We start from the raw sequence: 16,728 nt of genomic DNA, 5'->3' as shown, positions 1-16,728 counted from the left end.
TTGCTCGCCTCTCTCGCTCACCTCTCTCCTTATGTATCTTTATTTCAGAATGTTTATGAATTGTATATGATATCTCAAATACATGTATCTAGTCTCAGATACATGTATCTAGTGTAATTTGCATATATCTGGGATACACTAACTCTTTCGCTTGCCTCTCGCCTCTCTCATCTCTCCTTCTCCTCTCTCACTCCCTCTCTTCCTATGTATCTGTATTTCAGAATGTATCTAGTAGCAAAAATACATGTACCTAGGTATATCTGACTTGAAATCTAGTATGAAACTATCAATTAATGACTAATTATTTCAAACCATACAGAGAATTAGTAAATACATGATAGAAATGTTTGTGTATTTAAGTATTTAACCATGACACAATATCTTTCCTTTCAAGTAAAAACTTGAGAGAGAATGGAAAGGATCCAAATCCATTCATTCACATGAAATCATCACAGCTTGCTTTCCAACATTGAGACCAGAGAAGAGACCAACTAGAGCACTAGGAGCACTTTCCAAACCTTCAGTTATGTCTTCCACATACACAATGTTACCAGCCTTTATTTGTGGAATGATCATTTCCAAATACTTGGGATAAAGATGATAGTAATCAAAAACAAGAAATCCTTCCATACGGATTCGTTTCACGATGAGGCAAAACAAGTTGTGCACTCCTTCAGTTTTGTCAAGGTTGTATTGTGAAATCATTCCACACACAGCAATACGACCATGAAGTTTCATATTCACAAGAACTGCATCAAGCATCTTACCTCCAACATTCTCAAAGTAAATGTCAATTCCATCAGGGAAGTACCTAATAGAATAAACCAATACGAAAAAAGGTCATATTTACTCCTATATTATCGAAAATTAAAGGTCTAGTTTTGCTTTTCTGTTATACAATAAGTTCATATATACCTTTAGCGTTATATTAGCTTTCTTTTCATATATGCCCTTAATGTTACAAAAGTGGTTCTTAATCTTCATTAATCATTAATCCCATTCATTTTAACCAAAATGAAATGTCAATCCACCACACACAATTCTTCTGAGGTGAAGGGACTATTTCTACTAGATAAGTGGCAACATTAGAATAAGGAGAAGATACGACAAATGTAATTTTTTTTGTTAGTTGAACCCAATGGCGGAGCCACCTTACTATTAGGGGTTCATCGAACCCCCTTCGGCGGAAAATTATATAATATATACATGGTTAAAATAATTATTTAGGCATATATAGTAGCTATCGAACCCCCTTCGGCTACTTCATGTGTCTATTTTGTTAGATTTTGAACCCCCTAATTGCAAATCCTGGCTCCGCCACTGGTTGAACCAATGTATTTTGCTTATAGTATGAAAGTTTATGTCATCTTAGCCTTTCTGTAGATTGTTTAGTTTATCCTCGTTGTTCACTACTAAGAGGTTAGATCCATGTCCCCCTTTGCTTTTGTAACTTTTTGGATGTTATAGACATGGTAGGGGTCAAGCATAACCCCCACATCGTTAAGGTTAAAAAAGAAGTCGTCGCCAACACCTTCACCCTGGAATTTTTTTTTTTTTCCATACTAGTTAGTGTTTTCTAGTGGGAATTTATAAGATTACTTACCTCTTCAAAGCTGCATCTAAATCATGTTCCTCTTTATAGTTAAAAGCTTCATCAAAACCAAACTTGGTCTTCAACATATCGACCTTTAATGATAATAATGAATAGATGAGATAGCTAGATTATTTAACAATGATTAAGATAAGTAAGATAACTTATAAGCCTCTAATAAAATTCAAGAATGAAGTGTTTAAGTACTTACCTTTTGTTTATTTCCAGCACTACCAACAACATAACAACCTAACATCTTTGCAAATTGTCCAACAAGTTGACCAACTGCTCCAGAAGCAGCTGAAACAAACACAGTTTCACCCTTCTTAGGGGAGCAAACCTCATAAAAACCAGCATAAGCTGTCACCCCAGGCATCCCTGCAAGAGCAGAAAATTATGTCCGAGTCTAAGTAGATTACCAATCCCTTCCCCAACCAACCATCACTACATCAAAAACGATCTTTAGTGACAATTAATTAACGGTAATAGTTCAATCGCCACTAAATATGTATTTTTAACGGCAATTAGCACTCTTTGTATATGTTTCTAAAGTGTTTAGCGACATTGAATCTAATGACACTTAACTAATGCCGGTAAAGACTTTAGCACTCTTTATTAATGTGTCTATTTATTGCCGCTAAAAGTTGTTTTTGTTGTAGTACCACTATGGGACTCTAACACTCCCTTCAAATCCAAGCCCAACTGGAGCGCGTGGACCAAGATCCCAAATAGGGATGAACATGGTTCATATATAGATATATATCAAGTAAAGTAATGACGCTTGGGTCTAACTCAACCCCGAAAATTATTATTTTTAAATCCATATAACTAGAGACCCCAACTAATGTAAGACTTTAACTCAGTCGAAAACACTCACCAAGGATTCCTGTATAATAGGAAAGAGGCACATCCTTGTCATGATCAATTTTAAACATACTTTGAGTAGATGTTACAATACTATATTCCTCCCATCCAGTCATTCCCCAAACTAAGTCACCTTCTTGAAAATTTGAATCACCAGATTTCAAAACTTTAGACACTCCATATCCTGTAATAGGCTGCGGACAAAAAATAAGTAAGAAAATCACTTACATATTTTCTTGAAAAGTATATATACTGAACACACCAATAATGTTAAATTTGAAACAATCAAGGTCTACACTATTTAAAGATTTTATATTCAATTGTTATGATTTACTCCCTCCGTCCCTATTTACTTGTCCATATTTCCTTTTTTAGTTGTCCCTATTTAGTTGTCCATTTTGACAAATCAAGAAAGGACAACAAATTTTTTCCTATTATACCCTTATTTACACTTCTTGAAAATTGTAAAAGTGTATGTTGTTTCCCTCCAATTTATTTCACTTGAATTCAAATAAGTGGTTGTAATTTTGAAGTGAAAAGTTGTCATAAGGGTAAAATTGTAACTTCACTGTGCTAATCATTGTTGCCTTAATCTGTGTGCCATTTCTAAAGTGGACAACTAAAAAGGGACGGAGGGAGTATAATACTTTTAACATTGTTCTTAAATATTTATAAAAAAAATAAAGATTTTATATTCAAATCCAGATCAAGATTAACAAGTTCGACTCTCAAAATTCGAACTTGATTTTGAAAGTCTTTTGAAAATAATCTCTCTACCTCCACAAGATAGAAATTAAGCCAGTACTTACCACCCTCCCCAGATCCACGATCACGGGTTGTTTAGATTGACTTTGTTTTAAGTAGCTTATAAGCAAAAACTTAAAAGTCACGAGTTGAGAATACTCATACTTTTAACTTATTTTGTATTTTCTCAGTCTTAAAAAGGTGTTTTTTATCAAACACCTTCAAAAAATTTAAAAAGAAGATTAAAAACCAAAAACTGTTTAAAATAAGTTAATCCAAACACTCACTTATAAAAACACATTAAATATATTTTTTGACTCTCGAAATTTGAACGTACAATATATATCAACTAAATAATCATATGTGTGGTAGTAAATTATTGAAATACTTACATAACCAGGAGTGAAGGATTGAATATAGCTACCCTCAAGTTTGCTCATACGGTTACGCATGTAAGGGTCACAAGACAAGTAAAGATTCTTCAAAATAACAACATTAGAACCTTCCTGAACATTCAATTTAATGATACTATTCTTAAATTCCATATCAGATTCCTTAGGATAACCTTCCACATAATGTTTTAGAATGATTTGTTTGTTGTTCATCATTTCTTCTGCCATTTCTAGCTTTAATGTGAATGAAGAGTTGTGGTAAAAATAGGTGTATATATGTATATAGAGAGAGAAGAATCAGGGGTACGAGGCGTATACCTTAATATGACGTTTGATTTGTAATTTTAGAACTTGTAGAATAATGTATATATAAGTTATGAAAAAATTGGTGTATTTATTTTATGTGTGGTAGAAGGTGGAATAGTTAATAACTAATATCTCCATTATACTAATACTTGCAAAGTTCTAATCAGTTACCAAACGATTCTTAGTTGTATTAGTAGAAATAGATTATTCAAGAAGGTAGAAGAATAAACTTCAAATAAAAGCATATATAATTGAACTAATCCATTGATTTACGTGGCATACTCCGTGACTCCTTGTAGACGTGTGAGAGATGTTGGATGCTACGAAGTCAAAAGGTGTACAAAATTACAAAAAAAAAAATCGGTTAAAGAGTAATAGGATCTTAATTTAGTTAAGATGTATCTCAAAAATTTCGATCATAATAGTCTAGGAGGTACTTATGTTTCATTCCTTTTTAAATACTGTATCAAATAAAATGTGTTAATTAAAATGGAACGAAAAAAGTATTTATTTTTTCCCCACATTTATCATTGCTTTCTCCATTTACTTAGTTGTCTCCTCACCGACTCTACAAACCAATTACAACAATGTTTTACAAGCCTTTTAAACGTGCTCCCTAATAATTGAAGAGGAAAAACTTAAGGGATTTAAAGAAAAAGAGATAACAATATTAAGATAAAATACAGAATAAATAATTAGGAGTATTAGTTAGTTCTGAAATTATATATTTTATAATGATGAAATAAATTATTCTTTTACATAGTAATATAATTAATTATCTCATAAAATATCTCAATTTATGAGATAAATTTTATCTTAAGTCTAATTAACATATATCATATCTTATCCTACCTATCGAACGATTATTTTAAATAAATGAAAAATAGAATAAAAAATGATGGAGACATATATAGCTCATCATTGTACGCTGCAGCGAGCACCACAGGAAGAAAATATCCCAACATAATTATCTTTCCAAATTCCATCATTGTTATTGGGTTTGTGTTGGCACAGTTAGTCCATGAATATTTTGATGATGTGAGTGACGGTCGATTTTTGTGCAAATTTATTACGGAACCCTCTGTAGGGAGTTGGGAGAGAAATACGTGAAGCCTTGTCATTTTTCAGACATATTTTGGGCTATTAGGAGTTATTTCTCCGCCATATCACTCTAAAATGGTGAGACTGTACGTACTGCTCCACCAACTCCCTACGGAAGGTACCATAAAGGTTCGAAAAAAAATCGTTCAGAGTCATATCACCAAATTATTCATGGGATAACACACAAAAAATAGGGAAAATCACATAATTACTATAAATTGGCCTCTAAATGCCCAAAGTTCACTCTAAAAATGGTGAGACTGTACGTAATGCTTCCCCAACTCCCTACAGAGAATTCCATAAAGGTTTCGTAATATATTCATTTGTAAGTCATATCACCAAAATATTAATCGGCTAACACGCATGAAAAATTGAGAAAATTTCCTAACTAATGTAAATTGACTCCTTAATGCCCATAAATCACTCTAAAAATGGTAAGATTGTACGTACTGCTCTTCCAACTCCCTTTGAAGGGTTCCATTAAGGGTTTTGCAAAAATTTTGTCCAAAAGTCATATCACCAAAATATTCACGAGTTAATACACACGAAAAATCGAGTAATTTGCATAATTCCTAAAAAAATGGCCTGTAAGTGCAGAAATAGGCGCTAAAAAAATGGTATGAGTATACGTGGTGGTTCCTTAACTCATTACGGAGGTCCTCATAAAAAATTTTCAGAAAACAATTTTGGGTGCTCCGAGTCGCCAGATTCATGGGCTAATACACACGAACAATCGAAAAATTTGCGTAATTTCTAAAAAAGAATCTATATATGCGGAAATAGTCGTTAAAAATGGTGTGAGTATAAGTGGTGATCTCCAACTCATTACAAAATTCCTCATAAAGTTTTTTTCAGAAAAAAAAAAATTTGGTGCTCCAATGCGCCAGATCCATAGGCTAACACACACAAAAATTGAAGAATTTGCGTAATTTCTAAAAAAATGGTCAGTAAATGCGAAAATAAGCGTTAAAAAATAATGTAAGTATAAGTGGCGGTTCCCAACTCATTACAGAGATCCTCATAAAGATTTTTCAGAAAATATTTTTGAGTGCTTCGAGGTGCCAGATCCATGGGCTAATACACACGAAAATTATTTTGTATCACATAAATTAAAATAGAAAAAAATTATAGTAAAAGTCTCATAAATTAATAATAATCATTTGTCTTTTCAAATTCTATCTATGTTATTGAGTCTGTGTTAGCACGAGCTTATATGTCTAGTACTAAAACAATGTATGAAGCAAATCGAATTAGTACTAAGTTACTCCGCTAGTTTTAGTTTGTGTATCTTAGTTTCATGGGATATTAATTTATGAAAGTATAGACGACTTTTAAAATTTTGTAATCTGAAATTAAAAATGTGTGTAGATATTTGTGTGGATGTAAATATATGTTACATTTTTTTTTATGCATACTTGAAATCAAATAAAGAATAAAAATAACATCAAATAAGTCGGATTACATATCGAAATCAAACTTCAATTCATATAATTTTGTCTCACATTTCAAGCTAGGTCCACAAACATTATCATCTAAACAAAAGAAGAGACCAAATTCTCTTTTTCTTTAACTTAGCCAAAAAAGGACAAGATTTTAACAAACAAAAAGTTGAAAGATTTGTGATCATTCATTTTCAAATCCTACAATATCTCTAGAAAAATAATATTAAAAAATAGTCAAAATAAAGGAGTTCAAGCTGTATATTGTAACGTCCAATCTGACATTTCAGATTCAAGTGTAGGAGTACATTAATATTATAAGCTTAAAAAAAAAGGTTCTAGCTAGGATAGAATTTTAGTCGCGTGGGTGAACGTCTTAACTTTGTTATACAATAGACTACAACTTCAATACGGTATTACTGAATACCATACTAAATCGAATTTATTTTTAATCACTGAACTCGAAATTTAGAAATCTCGAGCTGAATACCAAACTTCCACTCCCTAATTGTAGGGGTAAAACGAAAAGTTCAAAAGTTAAATTTCTACCAAGTATAAAAATGTATATCATTATTTTTTGGTCAAACACATATGCAGACACTTAAACTTGTCCCTAAATTTCATTTTGGCACTCCAACTCAACCTTGTTCCATTTTAATCCTTCAATTCCAATTTTTATGTTCTATTTTGGCACTTCTTTCCAAAGAACCAACAAAGTGAGATGTGTACTTCACATGCCATTATTGTGTTAAAAAATAATGGATGAACATTGTTTTTTTTAAAAAAAATTGTATTTAGAGTTTCTGTACTTTATTGTGTGAAAATATAATCTGCGAAAGTGTGTTGGTTTTTTTGTTTAAAAAACAATTAGTTAATTTAAATAACATAACATATATTTTTTTTCATATCTAGTCTGCTTGGACTAGCTCAAATATTAGCTTTCTAATTTTTCATTCAACTAATTAAATACGAGTAAAAAAAAAAACTCATGTTCATTGCTAATTAATAACACTACCAAAAAATGTTGAAACTCGATAGATTTCGTTGGGTTGTCATTGATTATTTTAAGAAAGAAATCGACGCACTTTCGTCGGTTATTTTTCACGCAAAAATATAGGAAAACTCTTAAAAATAAATTGTTACTTTTTTTATAAAAAAAACAATGATAATCCATCAGTTTTAATTTTTTATATTAATTAACGGATGATCGTCGATTTTTAAAATGCAAAATTGCAGTTGAATAACATATAGAGAAATAAAGAAATCATAAAATTAGTATTTTGTTTTAAATGGTACATAAAAGAAATAGAGTTGAAGGGTAATCTTTTATTATTTTTTTTAAAAGTACTTTTTTTTTGTCTTTCACTCTCTTAGAGAATGTGTGATGCACACTCTCTGCCACATCACTTAAAAGTGCCAAAATGGAACATAAAAATTGGAGTTGAAGGATTAAAATGGAACAAGGTTGAGTTGGAGTGTCAAAATGAAATTTAGAGATAAATTTAAGGGTCTGCATGTGTTTGGCCTTATTTTTTTAGTAATATATTTCCCTTCTATAAGCAACATGTCTTAAAGTTTACTAGGTGAAAAAACTCAACTTCCTCCATCTTCCTTGATTAACAAATCCTCCTCATGTATACGATTGACCTTCATTTGCTAGAAAATCTAAGCATTTTTTCGTCCCCTTCCTTCTGTTGCAAATACAAAACTCCATCAGAGCGCAACGTAGTTGGAATGTCATATGTAAAACTTCAAGGACCATGGTCTTGATCTTCCATTTCTTCAAGTATAACATACTTGGTAGCTGCATTTCTTAATGGTGATCCAATTTCATCTTCACTTGTGCTACCTTTATGTATTTTGTCATACCTGAGTAATGAAAATTGGAAAAATTACGACTTCAACACATGCCAAAGTCCCATTTTCGACTAAAAATGGCTCGATATCAACAATTTGATTGAACTACTATAGCTTAAGTAAACATATAGTCGTTTTGATTAAGGATGACTAAAGTGCTAGGAACAGTTTAAACACTCCAACTTTGAGAACGCACATCCAGACACCTCAACTCGTCTCCACTAAGTTAGTTGAACACTCCCAACTTACAAAACAATCAACATAGACACCTCCAAAATCTATTTGTCATGTCAATGTCAGGTGTCCACGAGACACAGTGTGGACGAGTTGAGGTGTCTAGATGCGTATTCTCAAAGTTGGAGTGTTTACTTCGATCAGTTGAGGCTAAGTTAAGGTGTCTACTAACTGAGGATCATAATTTGATGACATAAAACAGAATACACACATATTGTGTTCAGTAATCTAGTTTTAATGTCAGTGCAGAACGAGACATTACGAGATAACTTCTTGCTAGAACATGAAGGATTCAGTCACTTACTTGTACCAGTTAAACAAACTGACACCAAACATTATCGTCATGAGACCGAACCCTTTCATCCAGGTGAAGTCGTCGTGAAAATAAAATACAGCAACCTGAACAGAGCAGCAAATTACACCATTACCAGCTATATTACACAAATTGTTGAAAACATGGACTCCATAGACCATAGAAATTTGACAAATATCGAAAAATATTCAAAGATTGAAGCAATCCACATCCTATCGAGTGTTCGAATAGTACAATATCTTTGAGGTAAGTAAGCTTCAGTCTATGAGGTCAACCAGCAAAAATAGGACTTATAAGTGCATAAAATTGCTTTGACATAATACATTGATGGACACTTTAAAGGTTGAACCTACAAGGTTTATACGACGTACCAAGATAGTTACCGCCTCCTTTACAACTCCCGCTATTGTCACTGTTACTGCACTTGTTATAGACACAAGAATATATTCCGTCAACACCTAAGGTAAGCATGAAGAAGTTATCGTTATGTACGTCCAAGTTCTTTAATAATTGATAATCATTTCTAAATGAACTAAGCCTATTAGAAGGCTTCATTTTCACTATGAGATGGAAAATCCACAAATTGAACTGATACCAGTGCTTAGACACATACATACCATAAAGAAAGCCAAAGTTCCGCCAAAAAGCATCAACAAACAACTTCTAGCTATATGCCATGACGTATCAAAGTAATTGGTGTGTCTGAATTCGTGCCACGGATCAAAAATAAGGGACAACACAGCAGTTGAAAGAGTCATCACTGGAGTAACATAGCTCATTAGTGTGAGTGGATTTTTTAAACCTGCAATAACCAAAGCATGCATTTCATTACACAATTTATTCACAAACTATAAAACAAATAACGGATCAACGACTTTCAACATATTAATTTGGTCAAAACTAGGATTAAGACAAAGCAGGGTTCGAGCTGTGGAATCAACCACTCATTTGTGTCAAGATAAGCTGCCTACATCACACCCTCTTGGGGTGTGGCCCTACCTTGGACCCTGCGTGAATGTGAGATGCTTCGTGCATAGAACTACCCTTTTAAAACATGATCAGATTTGATGTAGTCTAAGTAGTGGTGCAGTCGCTGCTGCTATGACTGCTAATAATAATGATGATGATAATAACATCTCCAGAATGTTCAAAATTTGCTAAGAGTTCGTAGTCCTTACCATAGGCTTCTTTCTTTATGCCAGTTTTATGTTCAGCACAACCAGTTGGATATGGGAAAACAAACACAAAAATACACAAAGTAAGCAAACATACTATTGACAAAACAACGGAACGAGAAATAAATTATAACAATGCAACGAGTGTCACAAAATCCAACCTGCAGAAGAATCTGAGTCATAGTCCAACGAAATCCAGACATAACTGCAGCAAGCATAACAAAGACAAATCCCCAAAACTCAAATTCTGTCTCCTTTGCAACTGCATTATCAGAAAATAAAGTCAGTATACTTCACGTCTATTTTTTACCATTATGTCTTGCATTAATGACTATAGTATTGTTCCTTCCAAGTTCCAATAGCCTGCAACAGTGAGGCATTGGAAATTATTAAGGGTAAGTTTAATCCATTTCTTCCTCACTATCTTCTATAGTCGGTATACTTTGTTGGGTTTTGGGCCTTTTTCCCTTTCTATGTGGATAAATAAAAGTTCAAGGTTTTGGGTCTTCCTTTCCTTTGTGGATAAATTTAGCTCAAATTTGACTAGCCCACTTTTACCCATAAGATCAATATTATCGTGCATACGTAAGACTTTCTTTTAGGTCTTATTTTGAGAAGAATCACAAGAGTTAGAGAGCAGCCATATAGAGAGAAAAGTGAGAAAGTGCAGATTTTCGCACAAGCCCTAGCAGCCAATTTCAAATCACGATTCCCGCTTCGCTTCTTGTCCGATTGAGCTGATTTTTGGACAGCTTGTTCCTTTCAACTTAATCTTTGATTGAGAACTGAGAGAGGGTGATTTGGAGTCTTGTAGCTCCAGATTTTAACTCGTGAACAGTAGCTGCGGTTTGGTGATTTTGCTTCTCTTATTTCTCTAGTTTTTGGTGCTATCTTGTAGTTGTGTTGCTCATTACTTGGCACTTTGTTGGTGGCCATTTTGGAGAACACTTTTGTAACTCTTGTTGATTATAGTGGAGCTTTGGCCTTGTGGTTTTTACTCTTCACACCAAAGAGGTTTTCCACGTTAAACTTTGGTGTCTTGTGTTGATTTATTTCTTGCTTGGTTGATTTGTTTTCTGCCTGCCCAAACAGTGTTTATTCTTGCATTATTTTGTCCTCTCTTGGTTCAAATAGAAGGGAAAGTTTGACTTGGGTTTTCTTCTGCTATTTCCCTGTCGTGCACATTTATTTTGTGCTTGCCTTTTCCCAACATACTCCTCATCAGTTTCTGTTCATTTATTCGTATTTATTTGTTCTTTCTTCTTAAATCAAGTATTCTACTTAACGTAATCATGTCAGCTGCTATTTTTGTATCAAAGAGTCTAGTCAAACATAGTCTTATGAGTCTCAAAAGCCTCAGGACACTCTTCTCAAGATAAAGCAACAGTTTACGCCAAAAATGTGATTCGATATTGACTAAAAGCCTCAAAGTATCTTTTAGCAACAACCAACAGTTCACGGCAGAGCCAAGCATCTTCAACCCCATCATTATGTATCTAAACAAAAAAGGCTATTCAATCCCTAAGAAGATAAAGAATCAAAATGGTCATCACAAATTTAGAAACAAGAAAATATTGAATGATAAAGTAAACGTTTTATCTGGTGCACAAGTGAAGGTTATGGATTTGATTTACAAATGACAGATGAAGATGAAAAATGTGAATACTTTTGCATATAAGAGAATATAAAATACGAAAAACAATACCAAGACAACTAAATGCAAGCATGGAACATACCTGTTAATAGTATCCCAACAGAAATGACCAAGATGATTCCCAGTAGCTTTACACTTGGAGACTCCAACCTTACACAAATAATTGAGGCAATATATTCAGCTTAAATATGAGCCCCGTCAATTGTATCGTATTCATCAAAGATAGTTATTTCAAAGACGCTTTCAGGTTTTTAGTCCATAACAAATTAACAATCACATTCTATTAAGTCCTCATATGGAAAAAAAAGTCGCATTGACAAATAACATTGTTGGATGTACATCTATTATAAAGGATCAAGTAGAAATACGATGATTCTGGCCCGGATATCCCCCAAATAAAAAGCACAATAAAGCATAAGAGATCAGTGATTAAAAGTAGTACCTGAAAGCAAATGCGAAGAATAGGAGAAAGATGGGAGATGCAGATTTACACTGCAATGACATAAATTGCATTTAGGAATCCCGTATTCGTATCAGAATAAGGAAGGAGAAAACAAAGTAAGAAATCTGTTATTCTTATCGATAATAGACGATTATTTGAGTGGCCCTTGAAGGCTTTGACAATCACACTTACTTTAGTGGCAGAGAGTTGTGAATGTCACTAGTGACTGCTAAAATTTCAAGGCATGTAAATGCAAATACTAGAGCCCTCGACAAATGTTAGGGTCGTGAGTTTAACAAGCATGCTTTCTCAGAGCTCAATTTTTGAAGAAAAAATTGCAGTCTATCAGTATTGACAGAAACTGTATGATTGAAAACAAATTAAGGAAAAAGAGCTACTCACCATAGTGGCAAATGTGACTGAGATGAAAACAAGGGATGCATTGCTGAGGTTCACATCCATTGCCGTTGTGAGAGCTGTCGGTACAACTGTGAAAGGCGAAGGCAGTCTATAGTATTAGTTGTTAAGAAGTGAGTATAACTATTAACAGGACACTATCGAAAGAAAGTATTTATAGACGACATTAAGATATTGTGGCAAAAGATTCCTACATAAAGGTTAGAAGACATACTAAGAGATTATATATCTTGAACTCATGAAGAACTAAAAATTGAACTTCAAGCATCTGTACTAACTTGAACAAAAATTGAGATTCTCGTACGTAACAGGAACTGCCTCTATTTGTGTACATAAAAGTTCATTTTTGAAACCATTGTCGATATATCAGTACGTAATGAGCTAATAAGTGTAACATGTGTCTTAACTACATCACATGTTATAGCTAATTGAAGCTGTAAACTCATAACATTCACATACATTCAAGCTCTTTAATAATCCTACTCTCGTCTTTGTACATTTCGTAAATAAATCCACTGTATAAGTGCATAAACACATTATACACATATTCCCTGTTCTATATCATCATATGCCTTTCAAATACTTTTAGCTTTCTACTCAATCGAAACCAAAGGAAAAAGGGAATTATTAGTCTTAATGTTACCTTTCAAAGAATAGTCTCTCCAAGACATCATCACTGTAGGTTGAAATCGTTGATGCCAAAACCCGGTAATGGCCTTGGACAAAACAGCTTGCATCGCAAAGTGCACAGTGTTCATCAGTAAAGGCGCAGGGAACTTCCCTAGTTTATCCCCAAGAAGACTTTTATTGTACCTATTCCCCATGTCATCACATAAGAAGAGCAAAAACATCCTTTAAGCTTCAATAAACAACAACAGTTACATCTCAGTCTAAAACACGCTGGGATCGTCTATATGTGACCAAGTTCCCCACTTAAAATTCACCTCAGGACAACACTTTACGAAATAAACATAATCATGAAAAGTACTAGAAGTTCTCTATATTTCCTACTGGCATTAGAAACTCTATCATATAGTCCTACAAAACTCCTAGAAAGCATCGGCCTGAAGTAAACGTATGAACATGAAAAAAAAAATTCTGAAGCTTCAATATACAACAACAACAATAACTACTACGTCTCAGTCCTCATTGGTCAGGTTCCCCATCTCAATTCATCTTAGGCCAACATTTTACGAAATAAAAAAGAAAAGTTCTCCACATTTTCTACTGGCATATGAATCTCTAATATATAATCATTACTACAAATAATTCAATACACATCAATGAAAAAAAGGACAAAACGCGACGAAATTCAATACTTACAATGTCAAGAACAAGCTGACACAATACCATACAAGTATAAAGAAAAATGTCTTCAACACATCAATTTCAGCAACACCATTCTTTGAAACTAGCTGTGGTGAGTCATGGTAATCCGAGAAAGTTGAGTGATTATCATCATCATCATCATCATCACTATCACCACATTCAATATCATCATCAATAGATCCTCGATGACTCGATGAACCATTCTCCACGTCAAACGGAACATACCTATCTTCTCCACTACCAAAATCTCCACCACCACCACTACCCCTCATCCTATGCTTAAAGTTACTACTACTACTACTAATACTATGTTGATTTGTCTCAGTACCAATAGAGACATTGATTTCTTTCCCCTTTAAACATTCGAAATCGAAATCATCTCCATTATGTCTATTGACTAATTGAGATGAATGAAGAGTGCCATGTTCATCAAACCAACCAGAAAATGAAGGGTCTCTATGACAACTTGAAGCTAAATTATCTTTGCTCCATAATTTGTCACTTTTACTACTTTCCTCAATATTTTCTTTACTTGAATCACTTTCTACCATCTCATTTGTTTAAAAACAGAGTCACAAAAAACAGGGGATTCTTGAAATTTAATTGTTGTAAAAATTGTATAAAAGGGGTTGTGTTAAACAATTTTAGATGTATCAAAATGGAAAGAATTTGGGAAAAAAAATATAAAGTTTAGATTTAAAGGAAGAATTCCCTTTAGATTTGCAGAATCTGAAAAAAGAAAATAAGTTTAATTGATCCAAGAAAAAAGGGGGGGAAAAAAAAGAAGATTAATAGGGATCAAACGTGATGCATTATATGTTGAAGAATGCGATTAAGCAAAAGATTAAGAATAATGATTAAAGATTAAGGATAAAAACATGCAAAGGTGATCAGAATCAGAAAGTGAAAGATTGTGATTTGATCCGTTAATTTCCGTTAGTAGATGAGAGGGGGTAGGGTAGGGGTGGGGTGGGGTGGGGGTATTGGGAGGGGTAGGGGAAGGGGTCTTGTATTGTAATTTCACCTTCTTCTTCTTCTTCTTTTTTGCATTAATGGTGATCTAGAAATGAAATAATTCGAAATTATCTATAGGGCGTTTGATCATGAAATTGTGAATTTGAAAATAACAATTTTTATTTTTAAAGTGAAAAGATAATTTGAAGTTATGTTTGGCTATAAATATAAATTGAAGTTGTTTTGAATTGTTTTGAGTAATTTGGAGATAGAAGGAATGAACCTCCATTTATTGAATCATATTTTTTTCCTATAAGAAAAAGACTAGTCAAATATAGAAACTTTATGTTTTCCTTTTTAAAAAGAAAAACTCAATTATAGTAAAAAAAAAAAAAGGATTTAGCAAGACTCTTTTTTGTTAGGATAGAGATTTGTACAACAATTTTTGGTGTGTATAACAATTTATGATATACTATTTCTTCATAAATAAACAAAACTACGTAAACTGATACTTTTTCTTCATAAACAAATAAAAATACGTAGTCTAATACTATTTCATCATAAAAAAAAGTACATAAAATTGATACTTTTTCTACATAAATAATTAAAAAAAAAACATAAAATTGATATGTTTTCTTCATAAATAAATAAAAATACGTAATCTAATACTATTTCTACATAAATAAATAAATAAAAGTACATAAAAAATTTAAACTAGAGGAACTATTTTGATCTGCCTCTTCTTTGATTCGAAACTCCCAGCAAATCCTTGACTCGTCGTAGAAATTATTTCAAGGACCAAATACTCTCCACAAGATTTAGGTAAATCTGAGCCCCATCTTGAATATGGAAATTTTGTCCATAAATTTTGTTTCTTGCAACTTTTCTCCATTCTTTCTTTTCATTGTCATATAAGAACAATGGTGGATTCTTAATCTCTGGAATTGACAATATGTCTCCTTTTGGATTGGTGGTTAATAAAAAACAAAAAGAATGAGTTATTTTTTTGAATTCTAATGGTAACTCAATTGTATGTTTCACCCATGGCTCAATTTCACTAGTACCATTGAGAATGTATAAAGCAATTTTGCCAAAATTAAAATATACATGACCTAAAATTGCAACTTGTCCCTTTGTTTCTACTAATAGTGGAGTAAAGTTGAACAACCTCAATGGCCATTCATTAATAGGGAATGGAATTCTTCTAATGAATTTTTCATCAACAACACTGAATGCAACTATGTCACGTATGTAATTATTTACGAAATAAATGACTCCATCGATACAAACACAATTGTCATCCGTAGGACGAAAATTGATGTAACTAGAAACCTCTCTCCACGATTTGTCTATATCAATGGTGAAAATCGAATATATCAATTTACCACCTCGAAAGAGTTCTGCCTTGAATACTTTATGTCTTTTGGTGATAGTATCAAAACCAATTGCGTAAAACGTACTTCCCTTATGTAGTTGACAAGGAAGAAAGACATGTTGTTTTATGAAAGGATTGCAAATAGCAATGTCTCCAAGATTGTTCCATAGACAAACTAGGCCATTGGTTGATTGCATATACCTAAGATTTTGAAAACATGATTGATCTAAGTATTCAAGGGGACAAGTAGCTAAGTCTTCATCACGTTCTTCACTTTTTGATAATCTATAATATGTCATTCTTGGACGATTTACGAAGAATTGAGTTATATAACTTTTTTGATGTGATTCAATGAAAAAAGGATCTGATATAAGAGAGTAAAAGGATTTCGAAACGCATTTAAACTTCATTAAAGACTTGGCAGGAAGCTTTTTCAGAATTTCAATGACAAGTTCGCCTGGTATGCATGCTACAATATAGTTGTAATCTTCCATGAATATTTGATTGTGATTGATGATAGTAAGTGAAAAGTGAGACATAA

The 16,728-nt window shown here is 32.9% G+C and overlaps 3 protein-coding genes across 5 annotated transcripts in view; all 3 read right to left on the bottom strand.

Moving 5' to 3' along the window:
- LOC125868052 (2-alkenal reductase (NADP(+)-dependent)-like) overlaps positions 1 to 3,919 on the bottom strand; it is a 167,387-nt gene extending 163,468 nt beyond the window's left edge. The window contains exons 1-5 of one of the 3 annotated variants that reach the window (XM_049548646.1): positions 3,592 to 3,919; positions 2,469 to 2,649; positions 1,803 to 1,969; positions 1,604 to 1,686; positions 279 to 811 (exon numbers count right to left, since the gene is read on the bottom strand). In XM_049548646.1, the coding sequence (XP_049404603.1) occupies positions 433 to 811; positions 1,604 to 1,686; positions 1,803 to 1,969; positions 2,469 to 2,649; positions 3,592 to 3,819 (1,038 nt within the window). In that variant the 5' untranslated portion in view covers positions 3,820 to 3,919 and the 3' untranslated portion in view covers positions 279 to 432. Of the gene's footprint in view, positions 1 to 278; positions 812 to 1,603; positions 1,687 to 1,802; positions 1,970 to 2,468; positions 2,650 to 3,591 lie in introns of those variants that run through there. The other 2 variants (XM_049548647.1, XM_049548649.1) reach the window with 2 other exon arrangements.
- A 4,180-nt stretch (positions 3,920 to 8,099) lies between these two features.
- Positions 8,100 to 14,453, bottom strand: LOC125868044 (probable sugar phosphate/phosphate translocator At1g06470). The gene is made up of 11 exons (XM_049548639.1): positions 13,853 to 14,453; positions 13,173 to 13,342; positions 12,515 to 12,600; positions 12,113 to 12,162; positions 11,753 to 11,820; positions 10,178 to 10,278; positions 10,020 to 10,032; positions 9,459 to 9,643; positions 9,213 to 9,299; positions 8,833 to 8,927; positions 8,100 to 8,306 (listed from the first exon to the last, which is right to left on the bottom strand). The coding sequence occupies exons 1-11, from the start codon at positions 14,407 to 14,409 to the stop codon at positions 8,189 to 8,191; spliced, it is 1,530 nt and encodes a 509-aa protein (XP_049404596.1). The 5' UTR covers positions 14,410 to 14,453; the 3' UTR covers positions 8,100 to 8,188.
- Positions 14,454 to 15,491: 1,038 nt separating this feature from the next.
- Positions 15,492 to 16,726, bottom strand: LOC125868047 (F-box protein At5g62510-like). Its single transcript, XM_049548642.1, has one exon. It carries the CDS (start codon positions 16,724 to 16,726, stop codon positions 15,599 to 15,601), a length of 1,128 nt encoding a protein of 375 aa, XP_049404599.1. The 3' UTR covers positions 15,492 to 15,598.
- Between the last annotated feature and the right edge of the window lie 2 nt (positions 16,727 to 16,728).

This window comes from Solanum stenotomum, chromosome 6 (assembly GCF_019186545.1).
Source record: "Solanum stenotomum isolate F172 chromosome 6, ASM1918654v1, whole genome shotgun sequence".
Lineage (NCBI taxonomy): Eukaryota > Viridiplantae > Streptophyta > Magnoliopsida > Solanales > Solanaceae > Solanum > Solanum stenotomum.
Note: the sequence above shows the minus strand (reverse complement) of the source record. Positions and strands in the feature narration are given on the sequence as shown.

What these genes read in the sequence shown, in the direction of transcription:
- LOC125868044 (XM_049548639.1), bottom strand. Translation starts at nt 14,409, where the DNA reads ATGGTAGAAAGTGATTCAAGTAAAGAAAATATTGAGGAAAGTAGTAAA. An exon ending in GTCAGCTTGTTCTTGACATT is followed by an intron (nt 13,343 to 13,852) that starts GTAAGTATTGAA and finishes CATGGGGAATAG; the next exon opens with GTACAATAAAAGTCTTCTTG. An exon ending in GAACTTTGGCTTTCTTTATG is followed by an intron (nt 9,300 to 9,458) that starts GTATGTATGTGT and finishes TGCTTACCTTAG; the next exon opens with GTGTTGACGGAATATATTCT.
- LOC125868047 (XM_049548642.1), bottom strand. Translation starts at nt 16,726, where the DNA reads ATGTCTCACTTTTCACTTACTATCATCAATCACAATCAAATATTCATG.